At 49.0% G+C, this 18816-nt stretch overlaps 1 protein-coding gene across 1 annotated transcript in view; it reads right to left on the bottom strand.

Annotated features, from left to right (window-relative positions):
- The window catches only part of CADPS (Ca++-dependent secretion activator), a gene marked incomplete at its 5' end in the record, with an annotated part of 133733 nt that extends 116974 nt beyond the window's left edge, over nt 1-16759 (bottom strand). Inside the window, 3 exons of the mRNA XM_010147145.1 lie at nt 9629-9750; nt 12052-12288; nt 16679-16759. Coding sequence (XP_010145447.1) covers nt 9629-9750; nt 12052-12288; nt 16679-16759 — 440 coding nt within the window. The remainder of the gene's footprint in view (nt 1-9628; nt 9751-12051; nt 12289-16678) is intronic.
- Nucleotides 16760-18816: the final 2057 nt, after the last annotated feature.

Genomic DNA, 18816 nt, shown 5'->3' with positions numbered 1-18816 from the left:
CTGAGCATATAGCACTCCCTCTGCTAAAATTAAAAAAAAAAAAAGGACCATTAGTTATTCTTTTGCTTACAAAAAGGGTGTTCATTTACCCCAAAACACCACTGCAGAAAGCATGATGGCGTTATCCAAAAGGTGAGCGCATCCCTAAGGACTGAACTCCTCCCAGCAGCAGCTGAGGATGTCTTCCAACCTCCAGCATTTCATGGACTGTCCAATTTTTGTTCCCACGGCTCTGAGACACGATGTAAGTGTCATGCACGCAGACACCATCTTGCTTAACATCATGCAGCCAGTCGTACCAGACAGCTGATAAAAGGCACCATCTCTCCTTCCAGAAGCTACAACTCCCACATCCTCAGATATCGCTCAGCCAGTTACGGCTGCCGGCTGAGAGAGAAATATGTCTGGGAGAGCATCACATCTGCGTCTGAGTGTGCAAGGTGCAAAAGGAATAGGGTAAAGCTGACGGAGGCTGGAGCAAAGCAAAGCCTGTGAAGGTCTGCTCTTGATCTGCCTGTGGCTCACAAGCAGTCCCCGCAGACCCCATTCCCGTGCCAGCGCCGTGTCACTTGGCTGCCAGGGCACCGCAGCCAAGAGGAGCTGCCGAGGCCGACAGCACAGCTTTAGGAACCCAAAAAAAGGATGATGATCTTTGCTATACAGAAACCGCAGAGCTTGATTTCAGCCTGACGCGCTTCCCTGTAGTTGATGCACAGGGAAATGTTATGGGGAAGTTGTAAGAAGGGATGGGAGATAAATTTAATCCCATAATAGCTATTTATGGCCACGATATTCCTGCCCCAGAGATGTCCCTCTGCCATCCCTGTTCCCAGCCCAGCCTCCCCTCCCATGCCCAGGAGCACACATTCCTCCCAGCCTGCTTCCCCCCAGGCTCTGCTTCGCTGCAGAAATCCCGCGGCTGGTTGGGATGAGAATTTATGGCAACGCTATTCCCCACAATCTTCGGGGCATTAACAGGGAGCATAAGCTGCGTGATTACTTCGCATGATTTAAATGACGACTGCTTTTCAATTGCCCTGCGCTCTCGCTTAATACTACAATATTGCAATTAGAGGAGAAAAACTCAGCAGAAGGAAATGGAAATGTAAGCCCAGCAACCTTTTACTGGGAGGTCTGAGCTGAAAGAACAACTGCTTTTACAAAGGCTGTAAACATCAGTATATCTGCTTCGGATACAGCACAAGACTCCTTCATTCATGAAATGGGTCTGTGTGTATTTACTACCTGTGGTTACTACCACTTCTTGTGCAAGACTGCAATGGCATGCACACGCTAACCAAAGTTTCCTCTGGCCAAAGACGCTCCACCGAACCAGCCACAGACGTGCTCATCTCACAGAACAATTATTTAATTCACGTCTATCAAATCTTACTACCCCGAAAGAAAACGCAGCTGCAAAGGACTAGTTAAGGCCTCGTTATGATTTAGACTTACTAAGGCCACGCACTGCCAGCTTTACAGAAACACGGTGTCTCACAAGCACAGACCATGGGAAAGGAGACGGAAAGCCCCCGCCTGAAAATACAGGTTACCGGTTTTGTGCCAACCCAGCCTACACCCTGCTTTATAAAATTCAGTAGAAGAGAGCAGTGAAGTATTTCCTAAATGTAAACAGAGCAGCAAATGGCACATGGTATCATTCCAAAACCAGCTGGAGAGAGGAACAAGAGGTATGACACTGTCTCTTGTGCCACCATTCACATTTCTGCTGTCCTATTTTCTTCTAAGCCAGGACCCAAGACAGGGAACCCAGATCCAGCCAGATCCTCGGGTGGGGTTTGTCTTGCCTAACTTCTGATGGCTAGGATCAAAGCCATCCTGGTATCTCCTGGGGAAGTGGGGTGAGTGGGCACTTCCAGCAGATGATGCCCACTCGGCCACCTCCGTCAGGAGCATTTTCTCTGCTGTGAAACAGAATCATTGCCCTAGTTTCATGGATAGAAAACCTAAGGTAAGGACTGCGCCAGCCACTGGCCCAGGGACACAGGGCCACTGAGAAAAGCTAGAGCAAACACGCTAACACCTTTGTTTTCTGTGGGAGACCCCTCCCTAGACACACCTCTTGCGTCTCTGGCCTGACAACGATCGCAGGGCTCAGCATCCCCTGACTTGGAGGACTTTGTCCTTCCTCCACCAACCATCAGGGACTGGTGAGCCCCCTTCCCACATCCTGATGGATCCGGCAGATGCAGGGATCTCCCTTCTCACCTCTACCCCACGGACTGGGAGCTGCTGCAGATGCTCTCAGCTTTTTTTGCCTACAAGGCCTTCTGACAAAGGTGTGAAAGGCCAGTGAGCCAAGCCAGACACTCCCATGCGCTGTATCCTACCTTTCACGGACTTTTTCAATCTGCAGCACCCTGGAGTTGCTCTGGAAGAGGTTCAAGAAACCACAGCCGTGTCTCTCTGCACTCCAGCCACAGTCCCAAGCTCCTCTCTCCATGAGCATGCCTCATCCTCTTTGCCCACGCAGTGTCACCAGCACGTAGCTCCCCTCAAGGGCTTTCACACACAGTGCTGCTGTTCATCGACACACCTAGCACAGTCACAAAGGCACAGCCCTCCCTCCCTTCACTTCACAGAAAGGACATCTAACACGTTGAGCAATCACTGTCGAGGTTGGCCTTCCCAATAAGCCATTCCCTCTTCCAGAGCTCTGTCCAGGCAGGAGTAGGCACAATACCAATTCTGTGTCTCTCTCTACTGCCTTGCAACCAGCAATAGTTCATTAAATAAAAATGTGCACTACTTGTACACAGCATTTCATAAATAAACCAACAACTGGGCACTTTTCACTCCTCATCCCCCGCCTTCCCCTTGGCAAGTGACATGTAGAACTTCCACTAAGGCACAGCTTAATTTTTTTTTTTTTTTTAAAACACCACCCATGAGCATTAAACAAGAAGACTGAATGTATCCCACGACTTCTGTTTTGCAGTCCTCCTCTTAATTTAGCACTGTTTCAGATCACTGCATCTCAATCTCATTTCAATGTCCTTTTGGTCTTTACCATCCCATCTCAAGGTTGCATGCAATAGGAGTGATGAAGCAGACGGGTGTCGATGAAAATCGCCTTGGGCATCATCGCACCTTCTGGATTACTTAGATTTGAATGTATGTGCTATCACAGGAATACATAATTCCCAAGTGCATAGGAGCACTCAAGAAATTAAGACAGCTGGCGAGAAGAGAGAGACATTCATCTGTGAAAGAGAAGGTGTGTGAGCTCAACCCTTACTAGACAACAGAGAATCCATGTGACAGCAAGGCTACGTATGCTCTAAAGGTCAGAGAACACAGCCACAGCTTGCACTTCCTTACAGAAAACCCAGCTACAAGAGGCAAGTCTGTAGAAACAACCTTCATTTTCTTCAACACGGTTTCTGGTGTAACGGAAAGAGCAGGAGAGAGGAGGGACCACACACGTGACTTTCGACCTCCATCTGCAGTCCCAGCAGACACTGCACTGCTGTCCAGGAGGCTGCGCCATGGCAGTGCTGCCGCTGGAGTGATCCTCAGGGTAAGGGAATCCCTGCGAGGCCTCGCCTGCGTTCTGAGGAAAAGCTCAGCTGCTTCACCTAAAGCCGATTTTTTGGTAGAACTGCTCCTGCCGAGTGGCTCAGAGAAAGCATCACACGAGGTTCTGCATCTTTAATTAAAAAGGCCACAAAACCTCTTGCGTGAAGACTTCCCATAACAGATCACATGCTTGCACCTGGGTAATAACTTTTTAGGGCTTTTTTTTTTTTTTTCTTTTTGCTGTGCTTAATGACTTGTTCACAGCCTTCACTTTCAAAAATGGGAACCACACAGTGTAAATCTCAGGATACCATCACAAACACAAAAAAGGATTTGAGGAGCAGGTCATACAGAACTAACAGCAGAGCCCTTCACGTGTAAAGTCACGCACAGTCTCACCAGAAAACCGTCTCCTACACATCCTAAATAGCTGTAAGTGAAGAAACCCTGTGTAGGGGATTTGGACACTTCATCCCTAGGATGAGGGGCTAAAAGCAACTCCCCTGAAGTTCCTGTCCCTGTCATTGTCACCTCTCAGCCCGGCAGCATCGTGGGCTACAGAGCATCCACACTGTGCTTGCAGAGAGCAAAGCTGAAGCTCTCTCCTGGAAGACATTTCCCCAACAGATGCCTTGGGGCAGACTGAGCCCCTGCTCAGACCCGCACCCCAGGGACAAGGGCTGGACCCCAGCAGCAACGGTGCCTGGTGTTAGCTGTACCCAGGGCTCAGTCACCTACTTTGACACATTCACAAGGCTCCTGGAGGTTTTCTGAGGAAAAGGAGCTGTAAACATCTGCACAGCTGGGAATCAAAACCATGCAACTGGAAAGGCAAGCTAATCAGCCTGGGTAATTAAGACAGCTTATATTTAATGCTGAAGCCAACTAGAAAAGGGAAGAGGGAAAAAAAAGCAGCTATCTCCTAAAATTTCCTTTTGCTTTGTCTTTTTTTTTTTACCCAGCACCACGAATTTTGCTTACACAGGGCTTAGCTGGGAATGCAAACCTAAATGTGAATGACTGCTTAAAACTGTGTAGCTCTGCAGGTCTTGTGCCTGAGCTTTGCCATAGCGTGACACCTCTGCATCCCAGGAACAGCTCTGAGCACGGGCTCAGTGCACCCAGGTGATGCCAGGAAGTCTCGGGCGGATGATTTTCCTGTCTGCAAGGCTCACAGCAGCCGGGACAGCAATGCTGAGAGCAGTGGCCAGCCTCCTGGACTGCAGATCCACACATGTCTGGAACAGACCTACCCGACACAGCACCAACAGCTGTACTGAGGGACACACAACGTGAATGATGGGCTAAATTCTGCATCAGTATAAGCCCCTTCAGTTTAGCAGAGTTACATTTGTTCTACAGTGTACGAAATATTTATGTGTAATTTATACATCTCAAAAGGACCTTTCTCCTTTTACTACAGGGAAATGTTCCCAGCATCTCCCAATGAACCGTGACAGCAAAACACCGACTGCAACAAAATGGTCTTATCACTCTCCCACTCTGTGCAAAGCCACTGAGCATCACTTCAAACTCCAGGGCCTGAGGCAGGGAATTCCTGAGTGAAAAAACTGGATTTTTCCCTTCTGCAAAGACAGACTGCATCCCTGCTCACCGGCCTCCCTTCCCGCAGGGCTTCTCCCTTTGCTGCTCAGTGCCCACCTCCCAGGAGGAGACGGTCACTGGATGGCACAGAGGAAGGATGCTGTGACATTCCTGTCAGGCAGTGGGTTCTGCGGATGCGGCACACCAATGCCAAATGAAGGCCCGAGACAGTGATAAGCCTGGAGGGCTTGGTGCAGCAGAGATAAGCAGCTGAGCTGTCAGAGCACCTTGAAAGCAAATCTGGGAGCAGCATCAGTGATAAACCAGGGCAGACCTGTCTCCTAGCACAGTGGCTAAGGGAACGGAGATGGAGGTGAGAAGTTTACCAAGGACATCACTTTATCAAGAGAATTTCAGGAGAAGGGATGAGGCGCAAGCTCTTGGTCATGGCAAACAGCACAAGAAGTGACACGGAGTCAGATGAGACCTGTTGAATGTCCTCTCTCCAGCACAGCCCTGCAGCACATGCTTAAGAAAACTGCAGATACAAACAAAAAAAAACAGGCAATAAAGAGTGATCCTATCTCCTTCCAAAACAGTAACTTCCATCCTCTCTTCTCACACTCTAGTGCATGACCCTTGCACTAGTCCTGGAGAGGCTGCTCTGCACAGGGGGATATTTAACCTCCAAAGGAAGGCACCTCCAGAGTCAGAGGAGTAGCCCACACCTCTGTCCCTTCTTGAGCAAGCCAAGATGTCCAGACAGGTTGGCCACAGTCACCCCCAACGAGTTATTTCCTGCTTTTAACCTAAATGGTTCAATGCACCTGAGTCTCTCCCAGGGCTCACAGTAGTGAATGACACTTATCTGCACGCGGAAGTATGTCCAGGTGAATATACAGCATTCATTTCCAAGGCACGTAGGATCTTGCTGTTGTTTGGGTCTCTTTGTTTTCTTTTGTTTTGCTCGTCAGAAAAAGGCAATATGGTAAGATGAATCATACAGCCCATGAGCCCTGCTACAAGCACAGGTCATTGTTTAAATATATCCAGCAGCCTCTTTAGAGACCGTAGGACAGAGCTGTTGTGGCTGGACTTTCTGTGCCATTCCCAGACCCTTCAGCATCCTTGTTCTCGGCCCGCGCAAAGAGCAGCACTACTAACGCAGCTCCTGGAGACGTGCAGAGCCACCGTGCTTTGCAGAGGGTAGACATCAGGACAAGGTGCAGGGAGGAGGCGTGGTATAAAACCCTCTAAGATCTGTAAGAATACAATTCCAGCATAAAAAGCAGCAAAATCCTGCTCACACTGGGATTTGGGATATTTTGTAGAGGTATCTGCCGGTTAGGGCAAATAGAAAAGCTTTTTCTTCCACAACTTATTAAAAGCACTACTAATAACACACTGCAAGCCTGATCTGAAATAACCCTTGCTATTTCAGGCCTGGCTTTCTCTATTACTGTGCCATCCTCTCTACCCATGCTGAAGCAGATAATCCTCACATGAAGGGCTTAAAATGTCAGGAATCCAACATGGAGCCTGAGAAGTAACAGAAGACCAGTATGTACTGCCTTCCCGAGAGCCACGGTCCTCACACACGAACCAGCTCACTGCCTGGTACACGTGGCTGCTAACCTTGCTGCTACCCTGCCTCTTTCAAGCTCTACAAACAGGATTCAAGCTCCGAAGTCACTAAGATGCTTTCAAACATCTTATTTGCACAAACTGCAGGTTTTGCACCAGGCAAGAGAAAAGGTGAATCTCTCACAGACCTAGACTAGTGCTTTTGAAAATCTCTCCCTGGCTGGGAAATTGCCTTTTTCCTATTAGGGGTGTGGAGCTCAGGTTGGTACCCCTGGCACGGCATTGAGCTGAAGAGCAGCCACGGGTGACACTCTCCACCTCCCCAGGACACAGGGCTGTCATGAAAGAGGTCTTGAACAGTAAGATTCATTGGTAATGTTTTTTTCCTCTGAGGTATATGAGAAATTCAATCTTCTGTAGCCTGTAGAGCCTCCAGACAACAGAAAACCGAAATTCCAGCAGTTTGAAGAGTTACAGTTTAATCTGAGAAAATATCGCCTGTTTCCAGAACCGTACTCACCCCATCTTCTCAGTACACGCACTTAACCTGCATTTCTACTTCTAGAGCCTCCGAGATGTGAAAGTTTGGGGACATACAGGGGTAACCTGCTTCAGTACTTACACTTTCACAGTGCTGAGGCTCAAAATCCCCGCAGTGTGCTCCTCACCCCCAGGATAGGGAGCATCCCCTGCCAAAGCACACACAGCCCGGGGCCTCCCCTGGAGATGCTTCTGCTGATCTAGTCCCCTTATCAATGAGCATTTTGCTTATGATAAAAAGTACATGAGCAAACAGGGTGTGAATTATCTCAGTGAGGGTGACATCAGCATCTAAGGACACTCCAGAAGACCGTTTTGGCTGACGATGGATCTTTTATCTGCAAGGCAGCATAGCTCAAAAATGCACCAAGGACTTCTCCGGGTAGTTTTATCACTGTCCTCATCACCACAGCACCTGAGGGCCTTCAAGTCTGGCATTAAGCAACATGACAAACATGTCACATCTACTTCATCCTCTCTCTCCTCCTCTTCTGATATAAGTGCAGTAAATTGCTTTCACAGGGCTTTGGTTTTCCCTGCCTGGGCTGTTGTGTCTGGGAGGGGAAGCAAGGGGAAAGAAGCACTTCTAAAAAATGAGGGACAAGCTTCCTGTGATGGTCTCCAGTCCTGTGCAAGGTTATTTTAGAGCCTTGACTTGGGTGGTCTTTGGTTTTGGAGGGAACGAGTCTGAGGACCCTCAAGGAATGCAACTGTCAAACCTACTCCCCTCCTAAGGCAATTCCACAGGCATTAGCCCAAGTGATGGAGCAACCCAGAAGACTTCAAGCCTGGCTTGCACCTCTGCGGGAAGTGCAGAGGGAGGATGAGTGTGATGGACTTGTGCAACTCATAACACACTGCAATGTGCAGTGTTGGCTGCGTTTTCCTGAGGGCTGATGGCTTCATGCCCAGACACTGTACATTTCATTATGATAAAAAGACCCACTCAATTAAAGAGCTCACTCCTGCAGCCCTTATTTTCAAAATAACACTTGCATAAATGGTCCTGTGGCTGACAGCAAGAAGGCTTGCGTGAGGACAGACCCTTTGAGCTAGAGTGGTATGAACAGACCAAGCTAAACAAGCACACCTAACTAACGCAGCAGAAGTGTGCTTCCCAGGATAGGTACTAGGAATTTTCCCTAAACAAAGTCCAACTTTCTCCACTGAAGCAACAAAAATACCTGAAATAGCAGGAACTGCAGGTTCTTATGGAAATTTTCTTCCAAGTACAGCTCTACTTCCTCCTCTGAAGCAGATTTCTAAGTGTTTTGAAAACTAAGGCAGGCTGCAGCACTTTCCCTGATTGGGAATATTGTTTTTAAATGGCTTGCTGCAGATTCATGCTCCTCCAGCACGGCGCAGGGCACAAGGCATCAGCAGTTTCTGCGCAGGAGGACAAGCACCGAGGGAAGGCAGCCTGCCTCCCGCTCCGCTCTCCTTCTGCCTGCAGTGTGTATGCACTCGCACGTAACGCAGCCGGGTGCTTTTGGCTTTCCTTCCGTAAGCTTGGGAAGCTCCCAGCGAAATGCCAGTGAGGGAATGGGATATGGGAACAGAGAGGGAATATCCCAACAGCAGCCCCCCTGCACTGCTCCCCATCACTGGAGGAAGTTTCATATCACCTTGGCAATTCTCCACTATGAGGATGTGCACTGAGAATTTCATTTAAGTGTGAAATCTCTGCAGTGATCCAGAGGAAAACTGCCTCAAATCCATATAAAGAGTGTTTCAAGTTAACTAATCCCACAGATCGGAAAGGAAATAAGCCATTCATCATTTTCTCCTTCTAAATTAACAAAGATCAATCACTACTAGCAGGCTTATAGCAACATCTGCGTAAGACAAAAAAGTCAAGTATAAGGCTAAGGTTGGGGATTTGGGGACCAGGTCAAAGAGGATAGAACAAAACTCTGCCCTTGAGCTGGACTAGGGCAGAGTGGCCTCAGATAAAGCTTTAACTGAGTAACTTGAAGCTTTCCTCACCTCCTCTCTCCCACCTCAGGCTGTGGCTGCTGGAGCGTGTCCCTGCCAGCTATTTCCTTTTCCTGCAGGACCACCAAAACCCTGACAGTGAGGAGGAGATTATGTACCTACACCTGATGGCACCAGTTCAGATGGACACTCAGACAAGTATTTATCTAAGCACATGCCTAACTCCATCCCTATTTAGCAAAGTACTTACGTACAGGCACAAATTTATGTCTCTATGGCTACAAGAGACATAAGCCTGTCATTAACATTTTTTTTTCCCCCTCAATCAGGGCTTATGTGCCTTTCTTAGTACCAGGACGCCGGAAGGCCACGTTTCTCCTCTGCTCTCAGGGTTCCCTCTGGCATCACCACACAGGAGCCAGAGCTATCCGCAGAGAGCACGCAGCAGAGCGATGGGTGGAGAAAGCAAGAGGCAAAGACTCACGTTGGCTTTGAGGCTTCAGCCTGGTCAGTCTGCAGCTTCTCCCCACCCTCGACCTCCATGGTGCAGTAGACGATACGGTTGGGGGCCAGCGACTTCAGACCCTGCACCTCCATGATGACGACCTGTGGGGCAAAGAAAGGGGGGGTCAGAGAAGCAGCCTCCTTCAGCTCCTGCTCTGGCTGCTGATCCCGTGAGGTCAGCTGGCGCTGGGGTCCTCCATGTGCTGCTGGATGTTCCTGGCAGCAGGGTCTGTATGGAGAGTGGGAGGTCTCCTTCCGACTGCACACGGGCTTGGCAAAACCCTTGGGTGCCCAGGGCAGTACCACGCTTCAGGAGATGGGTCTCACAGACACGTTACTGCCCTGCCTAATAGTGCCTTAATATGTGAAATCCAGGAAAAAAGCACACAGCTGCTCAGCTTGCCCAGGGCAGTACCACGCTTCAGGAAATGGGTCTCGCAGACACGTTACTGTCCTGCCTAATTGTGCCTTAATATGTGAAATCCAGAAGAAAAGCACACAGCTGCTCAGCTCGTACCAAAAGCCCGTTTTCAAGATTAATCACAGAATGGTTTGGGTCTGACCTCTGAAGATTATCTGCCATGGGCAGGGACACCTTCCACTAGACCAGGTTGCTCCAAACCTCATCCAGTCTGGCCTTGAACACTTCCAGGGATGGGGCATCCACAGCTTCTCTGGGCATCCTGTCCCAGTGCCTCCCCACCCTCTGCGGGAAGAATTCCTTCCTGATGTCCAACTTAAATCTGCTCTCTTGCAGTTTAAAACTGTTACCCCTTCTTGTCCTGTCATTACAGACTCTGGTAAAGAGTCTTTCCAGCTTTCTTATTAAGAAATCACCATTTAAGTGTCTTTCAGGTAATTACCCTTTTTTTTCTTTAAAGAGGAATAAGCCTGTTAACCATGTACCTTAAATATTTCTACAAGAAACACGGTGGAAATTAATATTTGTGTTTTATTACACCTACCTATGAAGTATCTACACAGGGGTTTAAAATTCCTCTCCTCAGGTCTTCTGATCTGCCCTTGCACCAAGGATCCCCCACTGGGCACACAGAGCCCCGCAGACCCTCTGATGAGCACACGTCGGCGACAAAAGCTCTCTTGCAGCAGAAGTTCCGTGCACAGAGTAGTGCACAGACCTGCCAGCTCCTGAGGGCAGTGCTTCACTGAGCTTCTGCTTCCCACCGGCCAGGGTTCAGCCCGAGCAAAGCGTTTGAGACACCTCCTTGTAAGGGTGAGTCCCTTTATGCACAGCTATACGTGCTGCACATGTTTTTCCGACTGCTTTGTAACAGTTCCCTGCTCCTCTGCATGGGAACGCTTAGAAGTCAGGCTTTACTTGATGCTGGTGTTGAAGGCACCATCTCTGGGTTCATTACAGCCCTCTTTTAAAATAAGACTGAATATTGTAAAGATGGTTTCAAGGCATCTAATGAGTTAAACTCTGAGCCTGGACAACCGGCATCATTAAGTTTTGCACTGGCATGATATATATAATGCACACATATATATATAAACTCCTCAGGAAGAGAAATAAACAGCAAACCACACAAAAATAGGATTTTCTTGTTTTTCTGCATCCTACATTTTTGTCCCCGTCCTGGCAGTTGTTTTGACAATACAACAAACCCACTCACCGATAGACAACAATTCCACACGGGTGTGCTGATGACTCCTCGGAGTAAATGTCTTGCCTAGACCGCAGATATGTTTGTGCAGAACAATTAAGCTGGCTGAAAACAGCTACTGCAGCAACACTGCTTCCAGGACTGAGACAGCCCGTGTTGGAGGCACCGGTGGGCCCCTGCAGCACCCTGGGCTGTACAAAGTGCCCGACGGAGCGCTGAGCAGAAAGTCAGAGCTCAACACAAAGCGGAGAGCAAGCCAGCAAAGCACAGTGTTTCCACACCAACCTGCCGCGTGCATTCAAACGCCAGCAATTTTAAACAATTCTCCAGAGAGCAGCAAGGCTCGCAGGGAAATGCAGTGACACCTTCAACTGGCAATCATTAAACACACTGACGTTCACGGGGTTGCATTATCGCACCGGTTTTGGGGGCAATACAGGCTCAGGTTACTGGGGTACACTCAGTAACAAGCTATGTGGAGAGGTCAGCTAACAATGCCGATTGCTGAGCTATTCGACATACATCAGCAGGAAATGTCAGACGGTTTATCTCAGTTTGCTCCAACAAGACAGTATTGGAACACCAGAAAGGACACGGTGTTTGATCACAGTCAAAGGTTCTGGTAACTCAGAGGAGCCGTTCACTCCTCACGGAGATCAGGAAGTGATTTCCACTGAACCCTCTCCAACTAACTTGAGTGTGAACCCAGCAGCAGACGACGGCTGCGACTCTTACTCCCACAAACCCCGCACGCTGCCATGTGCATGGAGCTTACCTCCAGGGAGAACGACAACACGACGTCCGACTTGGAGAGCTGGTTCTCGTTCTCTTCTCCCATGTCAATTATTGAGGTGTTGTGGCTGCGTTTCAGCTTCTGCAGCTTGAACTCAGAGCCTCCTTTAGACACAGGCATGCTCTCTAAGTTTGCCATCAGGAGATTGACAGACGACTTCAGCTCCTCGATGTACATGTTTTCCATTTCTTTGGACACAAATTTCGGAAACTTGCGCTCCTTGGACAGGGAAAAAAAAACAACAGCATGAATTGTGGGGACAAGCAGCAAGCACTTGTTGCACTGGGAGAATTCCCCAGGAGCATCTGCAGAGAGGTCTGCGAGCAGGGAACTTCCACAAACCAGATGACAAATTACAGCTTCCCCCTCCGTAACACAGAAACGTTATTGTTAGCTTCCCATAGAATTGCTACTTGGTACTTACCCAACTGTACTGTTTCTTGCGTGCATTTGCATTTTATTCATTTTTCTATCTGTTAATGTCCTTCCTATACACATATTCACAATTACAAACTCCAGGCCAGGTTTCAGCCGAACTTCGTGACTGACAGCAATTTGCTAATGATTCAAAGGATGCTGACAGTTAGGGACTTGTTTTCCAGGCTCCCAAACATGCCAGCTCTTTTTAAAACACTTCTGAGCAGTTACACCATTAGTCTTCTAGGTGTGAAAGGAGCCCAAGATGGGCAGGAATTTATGATCCCGACTGAAAGAAGGGGTAAAACAGCCCTTGGGCCTGTGTCTCGCTCCAACAAGACCACCTTTCACTGTGAGACCTCACCCCAGCTCCTTGTCTTGACCCACAAGCCTTTCCTTCTATTTTTCTCCTTCCCATTGCACAGGGGAAAGGAGTGAGTGGCTGCATGGTGCTGAGTTGCTGGCTGGACTTAAACCAGGACAACAGGATGTTTAAACATTAAAAGCGAAGGTGACAGAGCAAACCGTGATGCTCCCCAGTGCATGTTCTCAGCTTTGAACGCTCATCCATGCTCCAGCTCCATTAGAATCACTGGTCCGAGCTCTACATCTTCTCACAACTCTGCCCGTGCTCCAGTTCGGCGCAGGGTTTGAACGTCTCTCAGTGGGTTCCGAGAGACTCTGCAAGGTGCATGACAGCAAAGCAGCATCTGCAGCCAGGCAACTTGAGGCTGACGCGCAAAGTGTCTTAGTGGCAATTCTTAAGATTGTAAAAAGCAGTTTGCAAAATGTACACTAGCAAAGAAAACAAGGTCATGTTTCTTCTAGAAGTATGTCGTTAGGCTGCTGACAAAGTCCTCTGCTGCACAGTTTTTGCATCAGTCCTCAATAGCTTACCCATTACAAGCACAGCTCACAGCAGCACTCACACCAAGCAGTTAGAATAGTCTTCTGTTTCCAGCCTCAATGCTGGGATACAATTCCCTCATGTAAATTAGACCTGGTGTAAGATAAACTACCTAATCAGTCTGGTTTATTGTCTATCATTACGTAAGTTGCAAGCCACCCCTAGAAAAAACACCACAACTGTTCTGTAGATTTTGAGGACTAGTGGTGAAGCAATGATGTTTAAACATTACTGCTTTTTCACCCTGCTGCTATCCATCTCTCCAGGGACTGCTGTTTTGGCACTGCTCCCAAAAAACCTCTTCAAAAGTACAGCAAGGACTGAGACATGTCACTGTGTGCCACCAGCAACTCCCCATACTAAGGCTAAAACCAGTTTGGAATGACGCATACTCATTTAACTGGGACTGGCCCTGATGATGGAAATGCAGAGCTGCAGGTGTAGTTCCGTGTTATTCATCAGACTGCAGACAGAGTTGGGAGAAGTCTGGAGGAAGACACAATCAAGGGATGCAGGCAGCAGCAAGAAACGGTGTTAGCTGGAGCAGGGAGAGGACCAGAAATGGGGACAAGTATGGAGAAAAGCAGAGCTAAGAGCGTAAGGAATGACCAGTCCAGCTGGCTGGTGCAGAGTAGGCCCAGCCCAGACGGACATATTGCTCCGGTGTCATCCCAAGGTCTCATTTAGTTGCACCTACACGTGCTCTCCTTGCCCTTGAGGCCAGGTGACTGCATTGGAGGAAAAGGCACCACGGAGCAGCAGAGCACTTGCTGCTGCAAAGGAACACATACCTCTGCCTTGGCATCACTAAAGTCTCAGCTCTAATGCTGCTCCCACTTAGCAAAAAGCCTGGCCCGATTCAGCTTTAAAAGCTCTGCTTGACTTCCAGCACAATCCTCAAGCTGGCCGGTTCCAAGGTGCTCTGACGGAGTGGGGCTCAGCGAGGGACCCTGCCTAGTGCCGCTGTGCTTAGCCGCGCTCTCCTGGGCACACGAGGGGGTGAAAACACCCCGCGCTGTGTCCTGGTTTCCAGATGCAGGAACGGGTCACTGGGGAAAGCCAGTGAGCACGGTGACTAGTCTGGGGTCAGACAAGGGTTTGCAGAGCCCCCAGTCCTGCAGCACTCTGATCCCAGGCCCGTTAGACTCCAAAGCCTTCGTGGCCTCTGAAGTACAGATGTCCTAGTGTGGATTTCTTAATGTATTAATGAGGTGTTAATTTACCCGTAGCATGGAGTCTCAAAGGCAGCCACCTCAGGGCTGGTTTCACAGCACAGGTCTTCCCTGCAAGAAACCTGCACTTAAAGCTGCAAATTGGAGATAAAATGGGAAATGCTACCCTTTCATCGAGCTGAACTGGGAACCTGCCCTACACTAGAGGGAAAGTAGCCTTGCCCGGAGAGGAGGATACAGACAGGATTCAAAAGGTCATTCGGATGCCACCAAAAGATGGCTTTCATGGGGCTGAAAGAAAAAGGTTTCTCGTGGGCAGGTGCTGTTGGGATCTTAGAAGCCCGGCAGCAGGAAGGTGAAGGAGATTAAATATCAATGCCTGCCAACTGGATCACAGGGAAGTCACTCTAAACCGCCCTCCAAGCCGCACCGCTGTATGCTGAAGGTTGAGTTCTGCACAGGGAAATGTCAGGTTGTGGTGAGGACTTCCCCTGACTGCCTCTCGCAGGGCCAACAGCAGCATGGCTTGTCGTCAGCATCCTTGGGGGAGAAAAGGGAATGGCAAATTCTTGTTTGCAAAAAATAATTCATGAAGCTGCAGGCTCTGCTAGCTGCTACTGAACCATACTGTCCCACATGCCGTAAAGAGCAAATGAAACAATGAAATCAGGCAATCTCATTCCGGTACCCAGTGCCTGGCTGATCCACCTTGGACCTGGAGCAGCAGCGCTTTCATTTTGCCACAAATTAAAAATACTGCAAGTTTTCTTCACAATAAAATCATAGCATCACAGAATGGTTTGGGTGGGAAGGGGCCTTAATGACCATCTAGTTCCAATCCCCTTGCCATGGGCAGGGACACCTTCCACTAGACCAGGTTGCTCCAAGCCGCATCCAGCCTGGCCTTGGACACTTCCAATTTTTTTTGAACCAAGGAGCTGCAGTCCGTTTGCTGCTTTGCTGTGCCACCGTTTGGCCACGTGGTCCTTGGCCACCTTACTGTTTTCATCAGTGAAGTGGGGAAAGCCAGAACCCACCTCCACAAAGATGCAACAGCAGTAGCTGTTTAACAGAAGCCTTAATGAAGAGTAACTGCACAGGTCCTAGCGGCACCCTTGTGAATGCCTGACTGTAAGTCAAAGTGCTTTGCGTTTCACACCCAGGGATCTCAGTGTGGTTACAAACAGTTCCTATATTACTTTTTGCATACCCCCTCCCCCCCCCACTTTGGGCACAGCTCAGTGCTGGGAGGACTTCTGCTGGGAAGCAGGTCCCTAGCCTGTGCTATGCCTCTCTGATCAAACCTTTTTCTTTTCCTTCTAGTAACGGTCTCTTGATTATCAAGAACAGCCAGATAGATAATTCCCAATGATTTCAGCCCTATTAGGGCTTTATCTGTGACTTGGAACATCTGATCAGTGGCAAGGATAAAATCCTGGCCATACTGATGTCAACAGGATCCAGGATTTCTCTCCCTCTGTGGCCCATCAGAGGCCACATAAACCTGCACAGTGTGAGGGTGTGATCTGCTCCCAGTGACACGTCTCCTTACGGAGGTCTGGGGAGTTTAGCCAAGAGCTTGGTTATGAAAAACTGCTCTGACGTCCCATGTCAGGCGGCTGTGATATCTGTACGGTGCAACGCTAACCTGACTGCCCCGGTACAAAGCGTGAGCATGTCTGGGACAGCACAGCTGAGGTTCCTTTATTGAGGCAGCATCTACCTGCAGTCAGGGGACTGTGGCTTCCTACCCAGTGAACAGCACAAACCCTGTTAGGGCAATTCCTGGCTCTTTTTCACATGTATTACCTAGCACAGGGGTCTGACAAAGAGCTCAGATGGGCACTGGCAGATCTAGCTGGAGCACTTCAGGACAGGATCTTCCCCATCACTGAGGATTCATAAGGGATTTTGCAGGAACCTGAACTGTCCCAGCTCATCAGGACAAGAAATGCACATTACAGTAGCTTCACCTGTACTTGTTTGTAGTTGAAATCTACTATTTGTTAAGTGGTGATTACTGGGAGAAAAAAACCTGTGAGAGGAGGACAGGACATGGGGGCTTCATCACACTGCTTATGCGCTTCTACGTGAAGAATTGTTTGGTTTTTACCTTGGCAATTTGCTCTGCCATTTGAAGACGTCCATCTAACTCGCGTCTGATCTGTGCTGCTTGCTCGTCCGGGTTGTCCAGCTGTAGGAAGACAAAAGGCAAATCAAGGTGAAAAATTAACTGACGTAGCGCCTTTACAAGCAGTTCAGCTGATCAGGCTGAGCATCTGTATTACATTATGACTTAAGTAAAGCACAGAGGGGGTGGTGACAGGTTCCGCTTGGGGACAGAGCCCCCGCCAAAGGATGCACACAGTGTTCACCATCCCAAGACAGACACAACGAGGGGACGGACTGTGCAGACCCTGTTTTGATGCCTGCCCAGGTGTCCCCTGGGGCTGATCATCCTCACCCCGAGGTCTTACACCCACTTTGCCCTGCCAGCAAGCCTTGAAGGCAACTGACTATCCAAAAAGCGGGGTGTCCTCTAGGGACTATCACTGGTGGTCGGGAAGCCATAGCCCCACTGTGCTGGGGCAGAACACACGGCAGCTCCGGATCATCAAGCCAAACAGCCCCTGCCGCTGCTTGCCACCCAGAAAAAGAGAGAAAGTGGCTCAGCAGAAGCAATGCAATAGCATTTGCTTGTTTCCTTTCCCTTCTCCCCCATATTGCTGCATCCCTGTGCTACCACTCTATCCATGCAATCAGTTTTCCTGCAGCCTTCAGCAAAGATATATATTTTTTTTTTTTGGAACACACTGCCCACAGCCCTGTGGTTCAGTGTTTAGCATCTGTCTGGCCCTGAAATGTCTTCTGAGGGTAAAATGTTCTTTCTGCCAGTTAAGCAAGCAATTATAGCACATGGGAAGAGGCACGGTGACTGCTGCGAACAGTTTCCCATTGGTAGGACTTGGGGCTGATCTGTTATTTTTAGTGGAAATAAACAGACATAAATTACAGACGGACAAAAAAGCACAAAATCAAACTAGCCCTCAAAGAAGTCAATAGCTGCTGTAATGAGGTGGCAATTTTATAGCTGCTTTCCAGACTCCTAACAACTTTTTAGATTCCTCCAGGCTCATTTTGGCCACGGCACAAGGCTAGCAACGTGCTGCTCCACCCACAAGGCACAAACTGAAGCTCAGCCTGGTGCAAAACCTCACGGTTTTGGTTCAGCTCCTCGAGCAAACTTGACTTTAGGCAGGAAAGGGCTGGCTCCTCTATCCAAATGCCACCTTCATTTTCAAAGTATTGGCCCCTTCTGGCTAGCAGCAAAGGCAACTACCACAAGCCACCGTCAGTCAGCTCTCCCACCGACTGCTACACGTGAGTTTGTACGCTGGCCTGGGGTTGCGGTAACAACCTCCCTGGGTTTTATCCTTCTCTGGAGACAAACTGCTTGCCAGGAGAAAGGCTCGGCTGGCACAGTGCAGTCTGGAAAGTTACAGCTACAGCGACGACAGAAGTTTCGATTCTCAGCCTGCTAACGACGAGCTCATCCATTAGCGCTCCTGGATGGGCTGAAACAGGCCGCTTTCCACCCAGACCCGCTGCTTTCCATGGCATCGTCTCGGCCGTGTGTGCATCCTGCATCTCCTGCTCACACATGCTCGTGTCAATCTGCCACGTGCAGTGCCTCACCACCAATGAGCTTCCAGAGAGCCGATGTTCATCACGGCTGAGATTGAGGGGAAGTGTATTTCTGATTAGTTTTTGAAAGCCTCCATTACTGATTTAATTCAAGCAGGAAAACTACAAAGTCTCGTGACCGTGATCCAAATCCATGGAAGCTTCAGCGATCGCTGCCATGCCCACCCAGGTTTCATTGACACCAGCTGCCACCACATAACCTGCTGCCTTCATCTTTATGTTCCCGTTCCCAAAACCAGCACGGAGCCATGGACCACCCCCACCTTTTGGGGTCTGCTGGTCCCATTAACTTCACCAACAAATGCATCCCACAGCTGACCTCCACTGACAGGCAAGCATCTCTGAGCAGCTTCATTAAGGGCAGGAAATGTACAGTCCCAATTTTCCATTTCTTTGCAGCTCTAAAAGAGGGGAGGCATTATTTGAATTCCACCCGAGCTACGGTAATTGAGGTTAATCACACACTACCCAAAATAGCTCAGGTGCTAAATTTAGAAATCAAGGATGCTGCCGAGGAGGAGAGCTGTTTCTGCAGTATGATAATGA

Source organism: Eurypyga helias, unplaced genomic scaffold (assembly GCF_000690775.1).
Source record: "Eurypyga helias isolate BGI_N326 unplaced genomic scaffold, ASM69077v1 scaffold6122, whole genome shotgun sequence".
NCBI lineage: Eukaryota > Metazoa > Chordata > Aves > Eurypygiformes > Eurypygidae > Eurypyga > Eurypyga helias.
The sequence above is the reverse complement of the archived record's forward strand: the minus strand, read 5'-3'. Positions and strand labels throughout refer to the sequence as shown.